This window comes from Erythrolamprus reginae, chromosome 2, assembly GCF_031021105.1.
Source record: "Erythrolamprus reginae isolate rEryReg1 chromosome 2, rEryReg1.hap1, whole genome shotgun sequence".
NCBI classification, from domain to species: domain Eukaryota; kingdom Metazoa; phylum Chordata; class Lepidosauria; order Squamata; family Dipsadidae; genus Erythrolamprus; species Erythrolamprus reginae.
In genome coordinates this window covers 201348846-201364598 of record NC_091951.1, presented here as the reverse complement: position 1 = coordinate 201364598, position 15753 = coordinate 201348846, and the positions used below count along the sequence as shown (strand labels likewise).

General features: G+C 44.3%; 1 protein-coding gene across 3 annotated transcripts in view; it reads right to left on the bottom strand.

Moving 5' to 3' along the window:
• Positions 1 to 1419: 1419 nt before the first annotated feature.
• OTUD5 (OTU deubiquitinase 5) overlaps positions 1420 to 15753 on the bottom strand; it is a 69660-nt gene continuing 55326 nt past the window's right edge. For 2 of the 3 annotated variants that reach the window (XM_070741254.1, XM_070741252.1), the window contains exons 3-9: positions 10900 to 10964; positions 8959 to 9115; positions 8694 to 8842; positions 7207 to 7392; positions 6829 to 7039; positions 4818 to 4931; positions 1420 to 3174 (exon numbers count right to left, since the gene is read on the bottom strand). In XM_070741254.1, coding sequence (XP_070597355.1) covers positions 3053 to 3174; positions 4818 to 4931; positions 6829 to 7039; positions 7207 to 7392; positions 8694 to 8842; positions 8959 to 9115; positions 10900 to 10964 — 1004 coding nt within the window. In that variant the 3' untranslated portion in view covers positions 1420 to 3052. The remainder of the gene's footprint in view (positions 3175 to 4817; positions 4932 to 6828; positions 7040 to 7206; positions 7393 to 8693; positions 8843 to 8958; positions 9116 to 10899; positions 10965 to 15753) is intronic. The other variant, XM_070741253.1, reaches the window with a different exon arrangement.

The window sequence follows — 15753 nt, the reverse complement described above, 5'->3', positions numbered from 1 at the left end:
ATACACAAACATGGAAAAGGGATGCCAATTCCTGACTGCCACATGTCAATTAAAAACCTGTTCTCCCTCAGGTGTCAGCACAGGTCATAGAAACCCTCACAGCAGCTTGTTGGCTGAGAAAGGGAGCAGACAAGGAATGAGGCCCAGATGCAAAAAAACAGATCCACAGCAGATGAGCTTGATCTTTTACTCCCCAGCAGAGACTGAAATCCTGTATGCAAAGATGACTTTCAGTATCCACTAGGTCTATCATGCTGCTTAGGATCTGAGTTGGTTGGTTTTCAAGGAGGTAGCCCTTATGGCACTAATGATGAGAGAAATTGAGACATTCCTGTTATTTCCTAATATCCCATTGCAAAGGAACTCTCTGGCCCTTTGCAAAGGAACAATGACTAAATGGTACTGAGCATGGATATCCACCATTTAAGGCATCTCAAAAACTATTTGATTGGTTCTATTGGGTCCAAGTTGTCCCTACATGGTTTTCTTCTGCTGACACTGATCTCACATAAAGTGTGTTTTTGATCATGGGGCCTTCATTACTGGAGGGGCAGTCCTTGGGTGGAGCACATGAACCTGCTGGAGAGAGCCATGTGGCATTTACATTTTCAGCAGATAATCAATGGCTTTCCATTTCCTACTTGGGTGACTTAAAGCAGTGTTTTTCAACCAGTGTGCCGCGGCGCACTAGTGTGCTGCGAGACATGATCAGGTGTGCCGCGAAGCTCAGAGAGAGAAAGCAAGAGAGAGAGAAAGAGAGAGAAAGCAAGAGAGAGAAAGAGCGAGTGAGAGAGAAAGAACAAGAGAGAGAAAAAGAAAGCAAGAGAGAGAAAGAGAGGGAGGGAAGGAGAGAGAAAGACATAGAGGGAGGTAGGGAGGGAGAGAGAAAGAGAGCAAAAAAGAGAGGAAGAGAAAGAAAGGGATGGAGAGAGAGAAAGAGGAAGGGAGAGAAAGTGGGAGGGAGAGAGAAATAAAGCAAAAGGGAGGAAGAGAGAGATAATTTTTTTGTCCAAACTTTTTTTAGCCCCCCCCCCCCCCTTGCTCAATGTGCCCCAGGGTTTCGTAAATGTAAAAAATGTGCCGTGGCTCAAAAAAGGTTGAAAATCACTGACTTAAAGAACTGCCCATCAAGAAAAGCAAACAAACACAATTGTCCCAAGGTCTTTTTTCAACCGGACTCGTGGACCAACCATAACTCCTTCATTGGCAACAGAATAGTTTTCTGGAAAGCAGAAAACTCAACCGCACACTTGAGAAATAGCAGCGTAAATATTGTAGTTCATGTAGACTATCCAAATTCATTTCCTTCCTCCCCCCACCCCCAATGCAGAGAAGTTTGTCATCCAGCGTGCACAAACAAACAAACCAAAATTAAAGAAGAAAATACAATGAGAGAGAGAAAAGAGCGTGCAGGAGGTCAACTCTGCCTATATTTTTTATTTCAGGCACCAAATACCACTTTTAGACCAGCCATCCGTGGAGTCTCCAGGATCCCATCTTCTAAAGCAGCAGACTGACTCCCCTCCCCACTTTTCAAAGATGCCTCTTTGAAGGGTCAGGGAGCAACAAATGGGGGGGGGGGGCAATAATGTCAGCGTATCTCCTGTCCATCCAGGAATTTGGGACTCAGCATGAAGATGCAAGAGGAGCTGAGCACATGGCTTCTTTACATCGGACCGTAAAGAAACACTTGTTCAGACCAAGGCTTGGACAGTAAAATGGCCACAATAGGTAGATTATAACTACATTATGTAGTGAGGAAGACACCACACCTGGAAAAAAGGTAAGATTACCAGAAATACTTCCTTCCTTGGCTTGTTTTGTCTGCTTTAAACTTTCAAGCCAGTCCATCATTAGCAGTCCAAGACCCAGGAGAGGCTCCCCGGTTTGAACCAGCCCTTAGAATGGGAGTCACAGTCTATTTTTGCCCCCCTGCCCCGGAGAGCTTGGCATGCCTCCACATTAGCTGCAGCCTCCATTTCATTATTTTCTACCCGGAGTCCATTCGGTTCCCAGTTCCCGTTCCTCTTAGCGTTACCCTAAGGGCAGACCTGCTCAGGGGGAAGTCCTGACACTGACCGGTGAGCAGTGCCCCCTCTCCCTCTGCTGCTAGGCACGGGAGAATCGAAAAGGCAGCAGCAAGAGGGACCAAGGCCAACGAGGCACAGCCCAGGAGAGCAGCTAGACCAGATAGCTGGAACGACCCCGTTGGCAATGGTGGAAGAAGTGATGCCCGCCGGGCGGTCAAGAGCCACACGTGAACGAAGAGGCGGGTGGGAAGAGGAAAGAAAGGCTATTGCACAGTGAAAAAAGGGGGGTAGAGCATCTTACAGACAGAGGGGGAGCAGACTTCTCTTTGGAGGAAGGCAGAATGATTTCATTGGCTGCAGGTTTAAGGACCGGCTTTGCTAAAAAAACATTTCTCCTAGAGCAGGTGAATGTGGCTGAAAGAGAGAGAGAGAAAAGCAAGCGGTATCCTATCAACTCCTCTTCTCCTTGCCCCCCAAATCCCATGATTCCCCCACAGCCTCCAGGGTCAGGGAAACCAGCAGCAGGCCCGACAGTGGCGTTTTCCTTCTAGCGAGGCAGCTACGCGCGCTCTCCACACCCCGAAAGCCAGTGTCCGTTCTCCTCCCCCTTCCATCCCCACCCCCACCCCACCTGCAGGCAAACTCCACCCCTCTGATCCAAAGGGGGGGGGAGGGCTCTCTCGAGGATCAGTTCAATGACTTCTTTTAATAATGGGGGGGGGGGAGGAAACGGCAGATGAAGGGGAAGCCCAGCATGCCCCAGTTTGTGAGTTTTTCCGGCTCCTTGTGGGAGGGGTCCTTGTCCCTCTCTTACACCTGTCTGTTTCTCGGCGCACCAGAGGGGAAGAGTCTTCTGCGGAGAGTCAAAAGTGGGGGAGGCGTGAAGGGCAGCCGGAGGAGCCTTGATCAGCAGCAGTGGAGGAGGCGGAGGAGGGGAGGGGTCCCGGGTGTTATATCATCCTTCCTGCCAAAACATGCACCGAAGGGGTGTCAGGGCGAGCGCAGAGAGCTGGAGCCAGGTATCAACTCTTGTCGGAACCACTGTCTCTGTGCAGGGCGCCTTTCTTCATGCTTTCCAAGTACTCCTGTTGCGAAACAGCCAGCACCGAGGCCAAGATCTCGTCGTCTTCCCAGTCGCTCAGACCTGGCCAAAGACAGGCAAAGAGGGGCAAAAACAGTCAGAGGAAGGGAGAGCAGAAGGAAGCTAGGTCAAGTGAGCTTGGCTTCAGCCTCTACCGGCACTGTCAGTGCACAAGGATGGGGAACTGTACTCCTTCCAAACCCATTTTGCACTGCCACCTCACCCGTTCTTTTGACTCCTCTTGGCCACCGTCCTCTTTAACACACACACACACACACCTGGCCAGGGTTTATTTATTTATTTATTTATTGGATTTACATGCCGCCCCCCTCCAAGGACTTTTGCAGAGACTTTTCACGTTTAACCACTTGCGGCTTTCCTAGGTTCATTTCTACCACGGACGATACAAAACTGGTATCGGCACATGGTGGAACACATTCAATTTGAAATTATGGGAATTAAAATGAATACGATCGATGAAAATAAAGTGGAAAAACTGATGGGAAGATGGGACAGGGTTAGAGGCTTTGTGGCTAGTAGAATTTGAGACCGAGCCATAAAGAACAAATTGGAATCACTCTACACTTTGCAAACACGTTGATGTTCCTGGTTTTTAAAAAAATTATAAATTAGTACACCCTCATTTGGTGGAGGGACTGAATGAATGGTGGAAGGTCTTAAGCATAAAACGTATCAGGAAAGACTTAGTGAACTCAATCTGTATAGTCTGGAGGACAGAAGGGAAAGGGGGGACATGATCGAAACATTTAAAAATGTCAAAGGGTTAAATAAGGTCCAGGAGGGAAGTGTTTTTAATAGGAAAGTGAACACAGGGACAAGGGGGCACAATCTGAAGTTAGTTGGGGGAAAGATCAAAAGCAACATGAGAAAATATTATTTTACTGAAAGAGTAGTAGATCCTTGGAACAAACTTCCAGCAGATGTGGTTGGTAAATCCACAGTAACTGAATTTAAACATGCCTGGGATAAACATATTTCCATCCTAAGATAAAATACAGAAAATAGTATAAGGGCAGACTAGATGGACCATGAGGTCTTTTTCTGCCGTCAGTCTTCTATGTTTCTAATATTGTTGGGTGGCGGAAGCGCAATTCACTGTGCACTGTTTTGTGTTGTGTGTATTCCTTTATACTATAAAAATCAATAAAATAAAGTTAAAAAATAGATTCATTTCTTCCAGAGTCCACAGCTACTGAATTTGGGTGAGATTCCCACCCTTTCCCATTTGTTTAATTGGCTAAATTCAACCAGTGTGTGCACTGATGGTAATTACAATGCCCTTATATTTTGAATATATTTTTCTTTTCCTGTATCAAAAAGTAAAACACAGACAGATAAATGATCACCATCACGCTGTGGATAAATAAACATTTAACGTTTGGTTGTCCTGGAAACCTGTGTGGTTGCAGCTACTAGCCAACGGTCATCTTGTGTAAAAGCCAGCTCTTCTGTATAAAACCTGGAGAAGGGCAGTTTAAACCTTTACATCCAGTCCACAAGATTAAGGATCAAAGGTTGGGAGCATTTCAACACGTGAGATTCTGTAGAGTGAAACTAAAGAGACCGAGTATAATGCTGGCATGGCTTTGAGTGCCAGAAGGCGTTGCTTTTTAAAGGTATGAAAGCTGAAAACCGGCTAATCCAAGATTCCTCTCCTGCCTGCAGGGCAAAATGAGGGCACCTACCGAATGCTGTGGGCGACATCTGTTGCATTATTGCCCGGCACTCCAGGGCTGGATACAACGACACTAAGGGAGGGGTTACTCGTCCGCCACCTGCAGACAACTGGCTGCTTGTACCTGGGAGAGGTGAAAACTGCACAATGAAAACTTTGCATTGCAGGGTTCAGAACTGAGCGCCCTATTGCAGACGGTTATCTGCAGACTTGGAAGTTTACACAACTCTCTTTAAAAGAATGCCAACAAATGTTTGCTGCTGAAAAGTTAACACCTGCAAGATCCACATTCCTTGGAAATGCAAAACGTCTGTCACAACTTTTGCAAGGCAGAAATCTGCATAGATAAAAGGACTGATGAGACAATACACGATTCCTGAGAATTTCAACTTTCAATATTTTTTTTTAAAGGGTAGCTACCAATCTTAATGCAATGCAGAAGGGTTAAAAAAACCTGGTGTGGATTCTGCAGTGACACATAAATTATGACCTAAGTTCATCATCCATTTACTGTTCTCTCTGCAATAGAATCATTCAAGGTGCTCTTTAAACTGTGGGTAGATGGGTTGCACTGGTTGGTTTTGCCACCCATAGGCCAGAAAACAAAGATAAAACTATGATTAGGAGATCCTTTCCCAACAATGGCGCTTCAGCAGAACATGGCTACGAAGATCTGCCTGGAGTGGGATTTAACTATTAGATGTTAAGCTATTCTTGTCTCTGGGTTGTTCTGCTCTTTGGAACGGCTTTTAGTTTCTAACTCCACAAAGCTAAATCTTGTGTTATACGTATTTAAGAATTTCCGCCTTTGCAGTTATGTATAACAAAGAAAAATGTATAATAAAAATAAGTTTTAAAAAAAGAATTAGATATTTCGGCTGAAAAGGGCATTATCTCCAACTGTTGTTCAGGCAGACTTTAACACACTATTATATTTTCATTAATATAGTTTCTCAAAGAGCTCAATTAAAAAGTGCCTGGCAATTTTCTGAATGTATGCAAAATTAGCTCTCTCGTTCTTGCTCCTGCTCTTCAAAAGGAAGGTCCAGTCTCTGTGAGTTAAGATGTGTTATAGTTTGTTTAGCAGCATCTGTAGTATGGTTATAATACTATTGCACAAGTGACTTGGTTCCTGGATGAAAACCCAGGGCAACTATTTCCGATGTAGTCAGGAAATGGACAAGTTGCATAACCATCCCTGTCTTTGGCTGAGAAATGAAAAGACATAGAAGCTTTGCCCCCCACCCCCACCTCCAAAATCTTGCAGGTGAGTTGTTATACTGAAATGATGTGCAGGCACTTGCTTGACATGTCTCAAGGAAAAAAGTCAATTTCCCAATTCATTTAGCAATCTTTTCATGTAATGGTCTGGGCGCCTCATGTCTGAAAACTTATGGTAGGAAGTATTTAGGGATGTTGCACGACAATAATGCAGTCTTATATAAAATGTAGCAATCCAGGGATGCCCCAGACATTTTTGTAAGAGAATGCTACTTAACATTGGGAGGCCACAGGCCCTGTCTATGGATGCTGTAAGAATCATGCTGCATGAGGACATTATAGAGCAGTGCCTGGCAGCATGATACATATAGCATTATATCCAGTGAAGGGCTGCTGCTACCATGTGCTCTGCACACCGCTCTGCATCTCTGGTGGGTGCAGCTGCATGCCCGAGTGAGATTTTGCTTCTGTGCATGTGCGGGGAGCAAAATCTCATGAGGGGATGTGCACAATCGTGAGATTTTGGTGGGTTTTTTTACTTCCGCGCATGCACAGAAGCAAAAAACCCACCGAAATCTCATGCGCCTGCGTGTCTTCTCGTAAGATTTTGCTTCCTGCCCATGCGCAGAAGCAAAATCTCGCTCGGGCATGCATGCGCGCATGCTGGTCGTCCTCAGCTCTATGCGCAGCTCCATTTTCGCTACCGGAACACACACACCCTGTCCAGATAGGAACCCAATACCGATTATACTCCATTCCACAATCTTACATCATTGCACCCCAATCCACAGAACACTCACCTGGAGCACAGGGCGAGGGGGGTTTGGTAAGTGCTAGAGCGGCGGTGCTTCCAGGAGAAGGGGGTTTGGCTGCATTCAACTCGTTGTGCAGGTCAGGGTGTTCTGGGGAGGAAGCTGAACTGCGCTGGCGTGGGGAACGGCCACTCCATTCTTCCAAACCGCTTGCCGCAGCCGCTGTAGCAGAGCTGCAAGTAGCACTGGCTTTGCGTGGCTGAGGGAAGAAGAGCGGAGGCGCTTGTCAGGGGACTACGGACTTTTTGAAACTTTCCGTGGCCGAAAAGGACTAGTTACTCATGCCCATCCCGCAGTCCTGCAGGGACCCCCGAGGTATCCCGACGGCTCTTATTTGTCTCCCGTGCAAAGAAAAGAGAGCCGAACCTGTCTGGCCTGCTTTTCCTGGTCACGCAGCCACTGCAAATAAGACTCTCTGGCAACCTGTTCTTCGATGGCCTCGTTGGTGGCTTCCCAGTCGGTCGCTCGCTTTTTATCCTCCAGCATCTGCTGCTCGATCCAGGACTCCTCTGAGGTCTTGATCGCATTCTTCATCAGGGACTGTTCTGCATACTACAAGGAGCAAAAGGGAATGTAGCAAGCCCACTGCAGTCCCAACAACCCAAAGCCTTTTTTTTTTCTTAAACAGAAGCTGCAAAATGTGAATATCCCTCCAAAATTACCAGCACTGGGGTAGAACGGGAAGCAATTGCCCAGTGGTCACCTAGAGAGAACAGACAACAGGTAGGTGGCTCAGTTTCTCCTCGATACAAGGAAGAGATGGATTAAATTGCCATAAGAAATATAGAAACAGCCTTGGAGAACGGCTGCTTTGCTAGATCTGGGAAGGAGACCAATGGTAGTCTCCTGGCAACTAAGGGGCCACGACTGGAACAGTTTCTAAACCATGGCAGCTTCAAGATATGTGGACTTCAAATTTCCAGAGTTCCCCAGCTGGCATGAAAGGATGCGCTTGAGCCGCTTGGCCAGGTGGTTAGTTGGGAAGTGTATAGAGATATCGGGAAGATTATGGTAGTAGGCCATGATTTGAGCAGATCTCCTTGTCCCTACAGAATGTGGGACCTCCGACCTATCCATTACAGCAGGGTGTTTCTCAATCTTGTTGACTTCAAGATGTATGGATGGGCTGGAACATGTATGAACATGGTGGCTGCAGAATTATGGGAGTTTGAAGTCCATACATCTTAAAGTCATCAAGACTAAAAAAAACCCTGCACTACAGCTTAAAAAGAGATACCTGTTTTAAAAGGTATGTTTGAAGACAGAAAAAAGTAGGGTCAAATTAATTTTTTATCAAATGTGACAAAGCTCTATTGGAGCAACTGTTTTATTATTTGGAAAACAGGTGCATGTGTTAAAACTCCCCCAAATCTTGGGTGCATCCAATGTTGCCATCAACGTATATCTTTGAATGAGACAGAAAGCGAAAATAACATAATGATTATAAGGAAAATAATTATAAGGTAGCCATAGTTAAGCACTTGAATTGTTAAAATTCCATCAAAATTAGAGTTTGCGTAGGGTCCAGGTATTAATCTAAGACATATTGGAATGCAGCTCCAAAAGCCAACGTAGACCTTAGATTCTTCCCCGCCACAAATGTTGGAAAGTTGTGCTCCCAAAACACACCATGCAGGTTTCTCATAACCCTCCTGACTTCTAAAATTCTCTTTGCCTCAATCTTCCAAAGCCGGGCCGTGGCCACGTTCCGGGCTATTATCCCGGATAATAGTGAAACTGATAGCCCAGGTCATGAAGCACGTGAATGGAACAAGACATTGGCCACCAACTTTTTGCCTATCCTAAAAAGCCTCCCCCCTCTCCTCACCAGATGTTGACCAGGAAAAACTCACCCCTGGCTTGAAGGAGGGCAGCCCTAGTCCCACCCCAATGGTAGCCTTGTTGGGGTTCACCACGGAGTTGTAATGTATGTTGCGGTGATAGCTCACCCGGATGGGTTCATCCTCATTCTGATGGATGCCATGGAAAGTGTTGATGGGCTCTGGAAGAGGGGGGGAAAAATGGCAGGACAGGATGGGTGGCCTTGGCAGGGAAGCAGCCAACGCCACTCGCCCAGGCGGATGTTCAGAAGAATTGGGGATGCAACTGGGCCTGTACCTGTGCCGTACTGGTAAACCTCCACAGGTCGGTTGTACATCTCTGCCATAGCCTGCATCTCAATATGGTTGCCGTGACAGTTGTTTTTCCGTTTGCGGTTAATGTAAGTGGTGAAATCTTCTGTCACGTAGTTGGAAAAGTAGTCAGCGTTCTTCATCTGAAATGAGGGAGGGCCTCAAGGTGAGAATGAAGCAGCAGATGGACTCCCAGGTGGGCAAAAGAACCAAGGGCAGCAAGACAATATGTTTCCAAAGAAGGGCTCTCAATATAAATATCTGAAGCTTTATCCAGTCAGTGAAAAGAAAGGGGGGGGGTCCCTTAGTAAGGGATACAGTGTTCCCTCGATTTTCGCGGGGGATGCGTTCCAAGACCGCCCGCGAAAGTCGAATTTCCTCGAAGTAGAGATGCAGAAGTAAATACACCATTTTTGGCTATGGACAGTATCACAAGCCTTCCCTTAACACTTTAAACCCCTAAATTACCATTTCCCATTCCCTTAACAACCATTTACTCACCATTATTACTGGTACTCACCATTGAATAAGACACTTAGTGATCCTGATATTTATAAACATAATTATTTATTAACAATAATTAATTTTTTTTGTTATTTATTTGCAAAAATTATTAGTTTGGCGATGACGTATGACATCATCGGGCGGGAAAAACCGTGGTATAGGAAAAAAAATCACTAAGTATTTTTTAATTAATATTTTTTGAAAAACCGTGGTATAGGCCAGTGATTTTCAACCTTTTTTGAGCCGTGGCACATTTTTTACATTTTAAAATCCTGGGTCACACCACCAACCAAAATGACACCCTAAGACACTTCCCTCTCTTTTTCCATCCCTGTCTCCTCCCCACCCTTGTGTGTGTGTGTGTGTGTGTGTGTGTGTGTGTGTATACACACTCTTGAACCATTTCCAAAAACAGGTGAGGGTTGGGGGTTTTTTTGTCTCTTATTCTTTGGGTGCTTTTTATCATATGCTTTAAATCAAGAGTCACTTCTCTCTCTCTTTTGTTTCTCTCTCTTGCCTCTCATTCTCTGTCTCAATCATTTTCTCATTTCTCTTTTGTTCCTCTCCTTTTTGCTCATTTATCTCTCTCTCTCTCACTCTCTCTCTTTCTCTCAGCAAAAAGTTGCGAGACTGGAACCTGAGCTTCCTTTTCACGGCACACCTGACCATGTGTTGCGGCACACTAGTGTGCCACGTGTGCCACGGCACACTGGTTGAAAAACACTGGTATAGGCTATTCGTGAAGTTTGAACCCGCGGAAATCGAGGGAGCACTGTATATCACTGGAGCTCAAGCAGTGGGAGTCATGTTTAAACAAGGCCACCTCTACAACTGAGTTAATCCAGAGACTCCGTTTGGAGAGGAAGGGAGGGGAGCGGGGGGGGGGGGGGGGGGGAGAAGAGGAAAGCAAATTCTCCTCCAGCATACCCAGAGTAATTTTGCAGAATCCTTTCCCTCCGGATGAGATTGTGCAAGGCCAGGGCTGCCCCTACCGCTTGCAAGCCATTCGCAGATGGCCGCCTGAACCTCAACCTTTAGAAGCAGCTGGTTAATACCGAGATTTAGTCTTTGACACCTTTTGATCTGTGCTAGCAAATTTGGGGGAGGGGAACAGGAATGCTTTGGGTTTCTTCTCAAGGGTGAAATGCGGCTATTAGCAAATTTTTAAAAGGGGGAGGCCTCTCATCCCCTCCCCAACTGGCTTGGTAACTGATGACTTTAAGTAGCAGATTCAGAGCTTCAGGTTTCAGGCAAATTCCTCTGCAGGAAAAGGGGCTCTTTTTTCCAGAGACAGCTGCCCAGGAGCCTAACCTGATCTGCCCTGGTTCTTGCCAGGATGCCTGACAGCTGCAGTCCTGAATGTCAGACTCAAGAGATGGCGGTGGATATCTGCCCTTCCACAGAAACCCCCGCTCCCACTCACCAAGTAGTCCATGCAGTGCTTCCTGACCACTTCGTGCATGTCTTGGTCACCGTATACCTGATCAGCTAGGAAAAGGGAAGAAGAGGAGAGCGGTGTCAGGGCAACATCACAATTGGCTTCCGGAGAAAGGGCTAGGTGCAGAAGTCTAGGCCTCAATCCTTTCCCCCCTTTGCATCTAATGGGGAAGACTATGTGACTCCTGGGAAGGAGATGAGATGTAGAGCGACCCCATCGTCAGCAACACCGGAAGACCAATTTCCCAGCCTTTCTTTTCATCTTAACTTTTTAAGCATTACTATTTAATATTTAGAACCAAGGTCTGTTCCTCACCCAGCCCTACTCTTTGCTTTTTTTTTCTTTTCTTTTGGTGTGGTATCTTCCAGGCCACCAGTATGTAAGCTACTCAAGGATCCTGACAAATGATCAATAAGAGTAAAAAAATAAAATAAAACCGAGGTCTTTTGGAATCTGCAGCCAAGAAGGCCTCAACCTCAAATCAATTTCTTGTTATTTTTAACTGGGATGGAAATTCAGTTCCAGATTTTTTTTTTCTGAGCAAAGAAACAAGTTTTTATTTTTGATCTTTCTTTAAAATGCAAATTGTGCAGCGTAAGAGTATTTGTGAAGAGTAAGTAAATAAATAGATAAACAATCAAGGGAGGAAGAAATAAGAGATGCTATAAGAGACATTGGCTTCTCTCCTTCATCCAAGATGAAATGCAAAGCCAGCAATCATTATTTGGCTTCTACAATTCAATACTTTCTTGAAGGCAAGTACTACCAATCCTATGTTTCATTTTGAGGGATCTGATTGATCAAATTCTACAACTTCCATCAAGGTTCAAATCCTCTCATGGCAGATAAACATGGAATTAGAGATTTGCCTTTATAGTATGCAATTTTATTCCACTAATACCATCTGCAAACGCATCTTTGTTATACGTTTTGTTTAACCCACCATCAGTTAAAAAATATTTGATCAGACATCCATTAAACTGGAAAAAAAATTTGTTTCCTCTTTTTTCTAATACTAAAATAGTTTCCCCCTTTTGCCATAACGTTACCCTTGTACGTGCAGTTCAAAAATAAGTCAAACTAAATCTTCCACTGAGTAATCTAGCAATCAAAACCTGAAAGCTCTGGTTCCATTCTTCATCACCTAAAACCACAATGAGGGAAGAAATGAAACCGTAATGAAACTGATAAGAGGCGCTTGCTAAAAAGGCAACGAAAAGCAAGGCAAAGCAGCTTTCCCATCTTAAAATGGAAGTCCCTGCAGGTTAGATAAGAGATAAATCCAGAGGCAAGTGAGGAAAAAGCTTATGGATGCAAAGTTCAGGAGGATCACGCAAAACGAGAGGAATATTCTGGAAAACAAATTAGAGAGCACCGTAATGTAGCAAAGAAGCATTTGCGGAGAAGCGCCAAAACTTCTTCCTATTTTGATTTGTTTAAACAGTTTCTGCTTCCGTATCCTGCGCTAACTGACATAGCAGAATTGTTGAATTAACTAAATTCAATCAGTAGCACTAGATTTGGGGAAGTTGATCTCATTCAGACTGATCTGGAAAAAAAGTTTCCAAGTTCTGTTTCTTATTGAAGCACAAATAGATGGGTTCAAGTATTTTTTGTGAATTGGGGTCGGGGAGTCAAATCCAAAGAAAATGGGAAAGGGGATCACAAAGAGGAATTCCTTGAGAATCCAATTAAACACGAGGAAATCAGTATGATAGATATGTAGTTTTGGATCATACTCCACAATTGTTGGTGCAAAAGGGGGCAATAGGAAGAGGTGAGAAGAGAGGCCACTGGGGCCTTAAAATAAAAAATAATTTTATTTTACGTTTATTGAATACACTTAGAACACACATGTATACAAAGCAAACTAATAAACATGCAGAGGTACAGGGTGCATTCCAAAAGTAATGCAATTGAATTTCCTGCACCGCTCCTATTGGTCGGAGTGGGACCGGAGTGGGACTTGGAGTAGCTGGGGGGGGGATGCTAAGCTTTGCCATAAAACCAGTCTCATTGCTCTCCAAGCTGTGGAAGCGGCAGGGCGTCAGTTTCTGTAAACCTCTTTGCCTCGACTGTGTCACGAAAAAAATGGAATTGGAAATTTCAACTGAACTTTTGCAACATATAGAAATTGAACCTGATTATTTGGACAACGTCATCACTGGTGATGAAACCTGAGTTTCTAAATACGACCCAGAAACAAAATGCCAAAGCTCTGAGTGGGACACCGACCAGTCCCCCAAACCCAAAAAGGCAGGAATTAGCAAATCAAAAGTGAAAACAATGCTCATGGTCTTTTTTGACAGTAAAGGAGTGGTCCATAAGGAGTTTGTTCCTCAAGGACAGACAGTTAATGTTGCCTACTATGTAGATGTGCTGGAAAGTCTCCAAAATCAGGTCATCAGGACGAGAAAAGACATCTCCATTACCTGGCAACTCCATCACGACAACGCGCCTTGCCACAACGCGCTACGATGCGAGTTCCTGGCCAAACACCAGGTGCCAAAGCTGCCCCCCCCCCATAGGCCTGACGTCGCCCCAGCAGACTTCTTTTTGTTCCCTTGGATTAAGGCAGCCCTGAAAGGAACCCATTTTTCATCCATAGAAGAGATCCAATCAGCCGTGACGAAGACCTTGCGAGAGGTCCCCGAAGATGCCTTCCTGGGCGTGTACCGGTCATGGCAGAATCGCTGGAAAAAATGTGTAGAGGCCCAAGGACAGTACTTTGAAGAATTTTAAGTGTCTGTGCAAATCTCTTCAATAAATTACTTTAAAAAAATAATTGCATTACATTTGGGATGTACCCTATACAATTTCCCCATAGACACAGTAAGCTTACTTTGGTTTGTATCGACATATATACAATCTCTATATGTATATATTTACATTTTATGAATTACTTGTGCTTTCTTTGTTTTTTATTTCTTCTTTTATACTGTTATGTACAATAATCTTACATTCTTCTATAAAGACTTCATATTATCCATTCAATTATTGACAGTTCTAATTCATCTTTTACTTATTCTTTCTCTCTTCCAACCATTCATATAATTTATTTCATACTAAGTAGTATTTGGTTTCTTCTTTTTCTTTTATTTGTTGATTTGTCCATTTCAACACAGTCCAATATTTTTCTAATTATGTTCTCATCTTTTGGCATTTCCTCATTTTTCCAGAATTGCGCATATGGTATTCTTGCTGCTGTAACGATGTGTATAATCAAATAGTATAGTTCCTTTCTATATTTTTTATCGATTATGCCCAGTAAAAATAATTTGGGTTTCCTGTCTAGATCTTCTTTTATTAATCTGATTTTGTTCCAATACGTCTTTGCCTTTAAACAAGTCCACCATAGGTGATAATAAATTCCATTTTCCTTCTTACATTTCCAGCATATTGGGGATGAGCTTGGGAACATCTTAGAAAATAAAATAATTTTTATAATTTTGCAAAAGAAAAAAAATTGGGCTTAAAAACTTCTATGTGTTGAAGTTTGTTTCAGAAGGGCAATCCTTGGCGCAGGGGCCTTTAGCGAACTGTAAAATGCGGTCTCCACCAGGCTCTCTTTGCAGATCATCCATCTATTCTCTACAGGAGATAGAAGGAATTACAGGTACTCTTGACTTACAATTGTAATCGGGGCAGGAGTTATACAGTAGTTGTAAGTCATGCCAATCATTAAATGGGCCACCATCTGATTGTACCTGATTCTACAATTTTTTTTGCAGTAGTTGTGAAATGAATCACTACAGTCATTAAGCAAATGTGATGGTGGTGAGGTGCAATGGTGTGTTGTTGTTTTTGCTGGAAATTGCAGTCATGCGACATTGCATTTACAACCATAATTGCGGATTGGTTACTGAGCACCAAAAATGCAATTATCTGATTTTATGTGTGTGTGCGTACACATCAAAACTTCAAATCTGGGTTGTAAGTAGCCCTGTGTGTGCAATGGTTGTAAGTAGTAGACTACCTGTAATAAGGAGATATCCTCAACCACACAGGCAGTACTTTGCTGCTGCCTTTTTCCAGATGCCTTTCATTACAGCTCTCATTAACAACTCTGATCAATGACTGTAGGAGGATGAGGGCAACAGTCTAATGCTTGTTGGAAAGCAAAGCCCATGCGACAATGCAGTGCGCTAGAGCTTGTAAGTTGCCGTAGCAATTATGAGGGAGAATTTGGTGCTTTGCGTCTTTCCATTCGGTGGAGCCGGCATAATAGTAATAATAATAATAATTTATTAGATTTGTATGCCGCCCCTCTCCGAAGACTTGGGGCGGCATGGCAGAGGAAGAACAAGGGCAGCGGAGGAAGCGGATCTTCAGAAGCTGGAAAAAACTGCACGCCCGTCCTCCTAGGATACGACCTATGGACCCCTTCGTAGAGGGCATCATGTTCCACCGTGCCTGCTTCCTGCCTCTACCTAAACCCTTGTGAGCCACAATTCCTCCCATTTTCTGCACCGTGCCTTCTGCCCTCCCTGTTTGCATCTCTTCCTGAATTCACAACCGCCTAGCAGATCTGCCATTGCTTCAGGCATAGACAAGACTCTTTGTGCAACTCCTCTGAAGCTCTCAGGAACCACAACATCCTCACGGGGTATATCTGGAGCAACAGCAACAAACACACACACCACCACCACCAACCATCATATGAAAGGCATATCAATGAGAGTAGATGTAAAGCAGCAGGTTCTTGTTGCTCTTGGGTGGGGCGGGCCAAGGTCTTTTGAAGAGGTTTAAATAAAAGTTATACCGTCTTCCCTGTGCTCAATTGCAAATTAAAGTAAGCCATTCAGAGATCCAATCCCTTACTGAAATGCATAGCTCCGA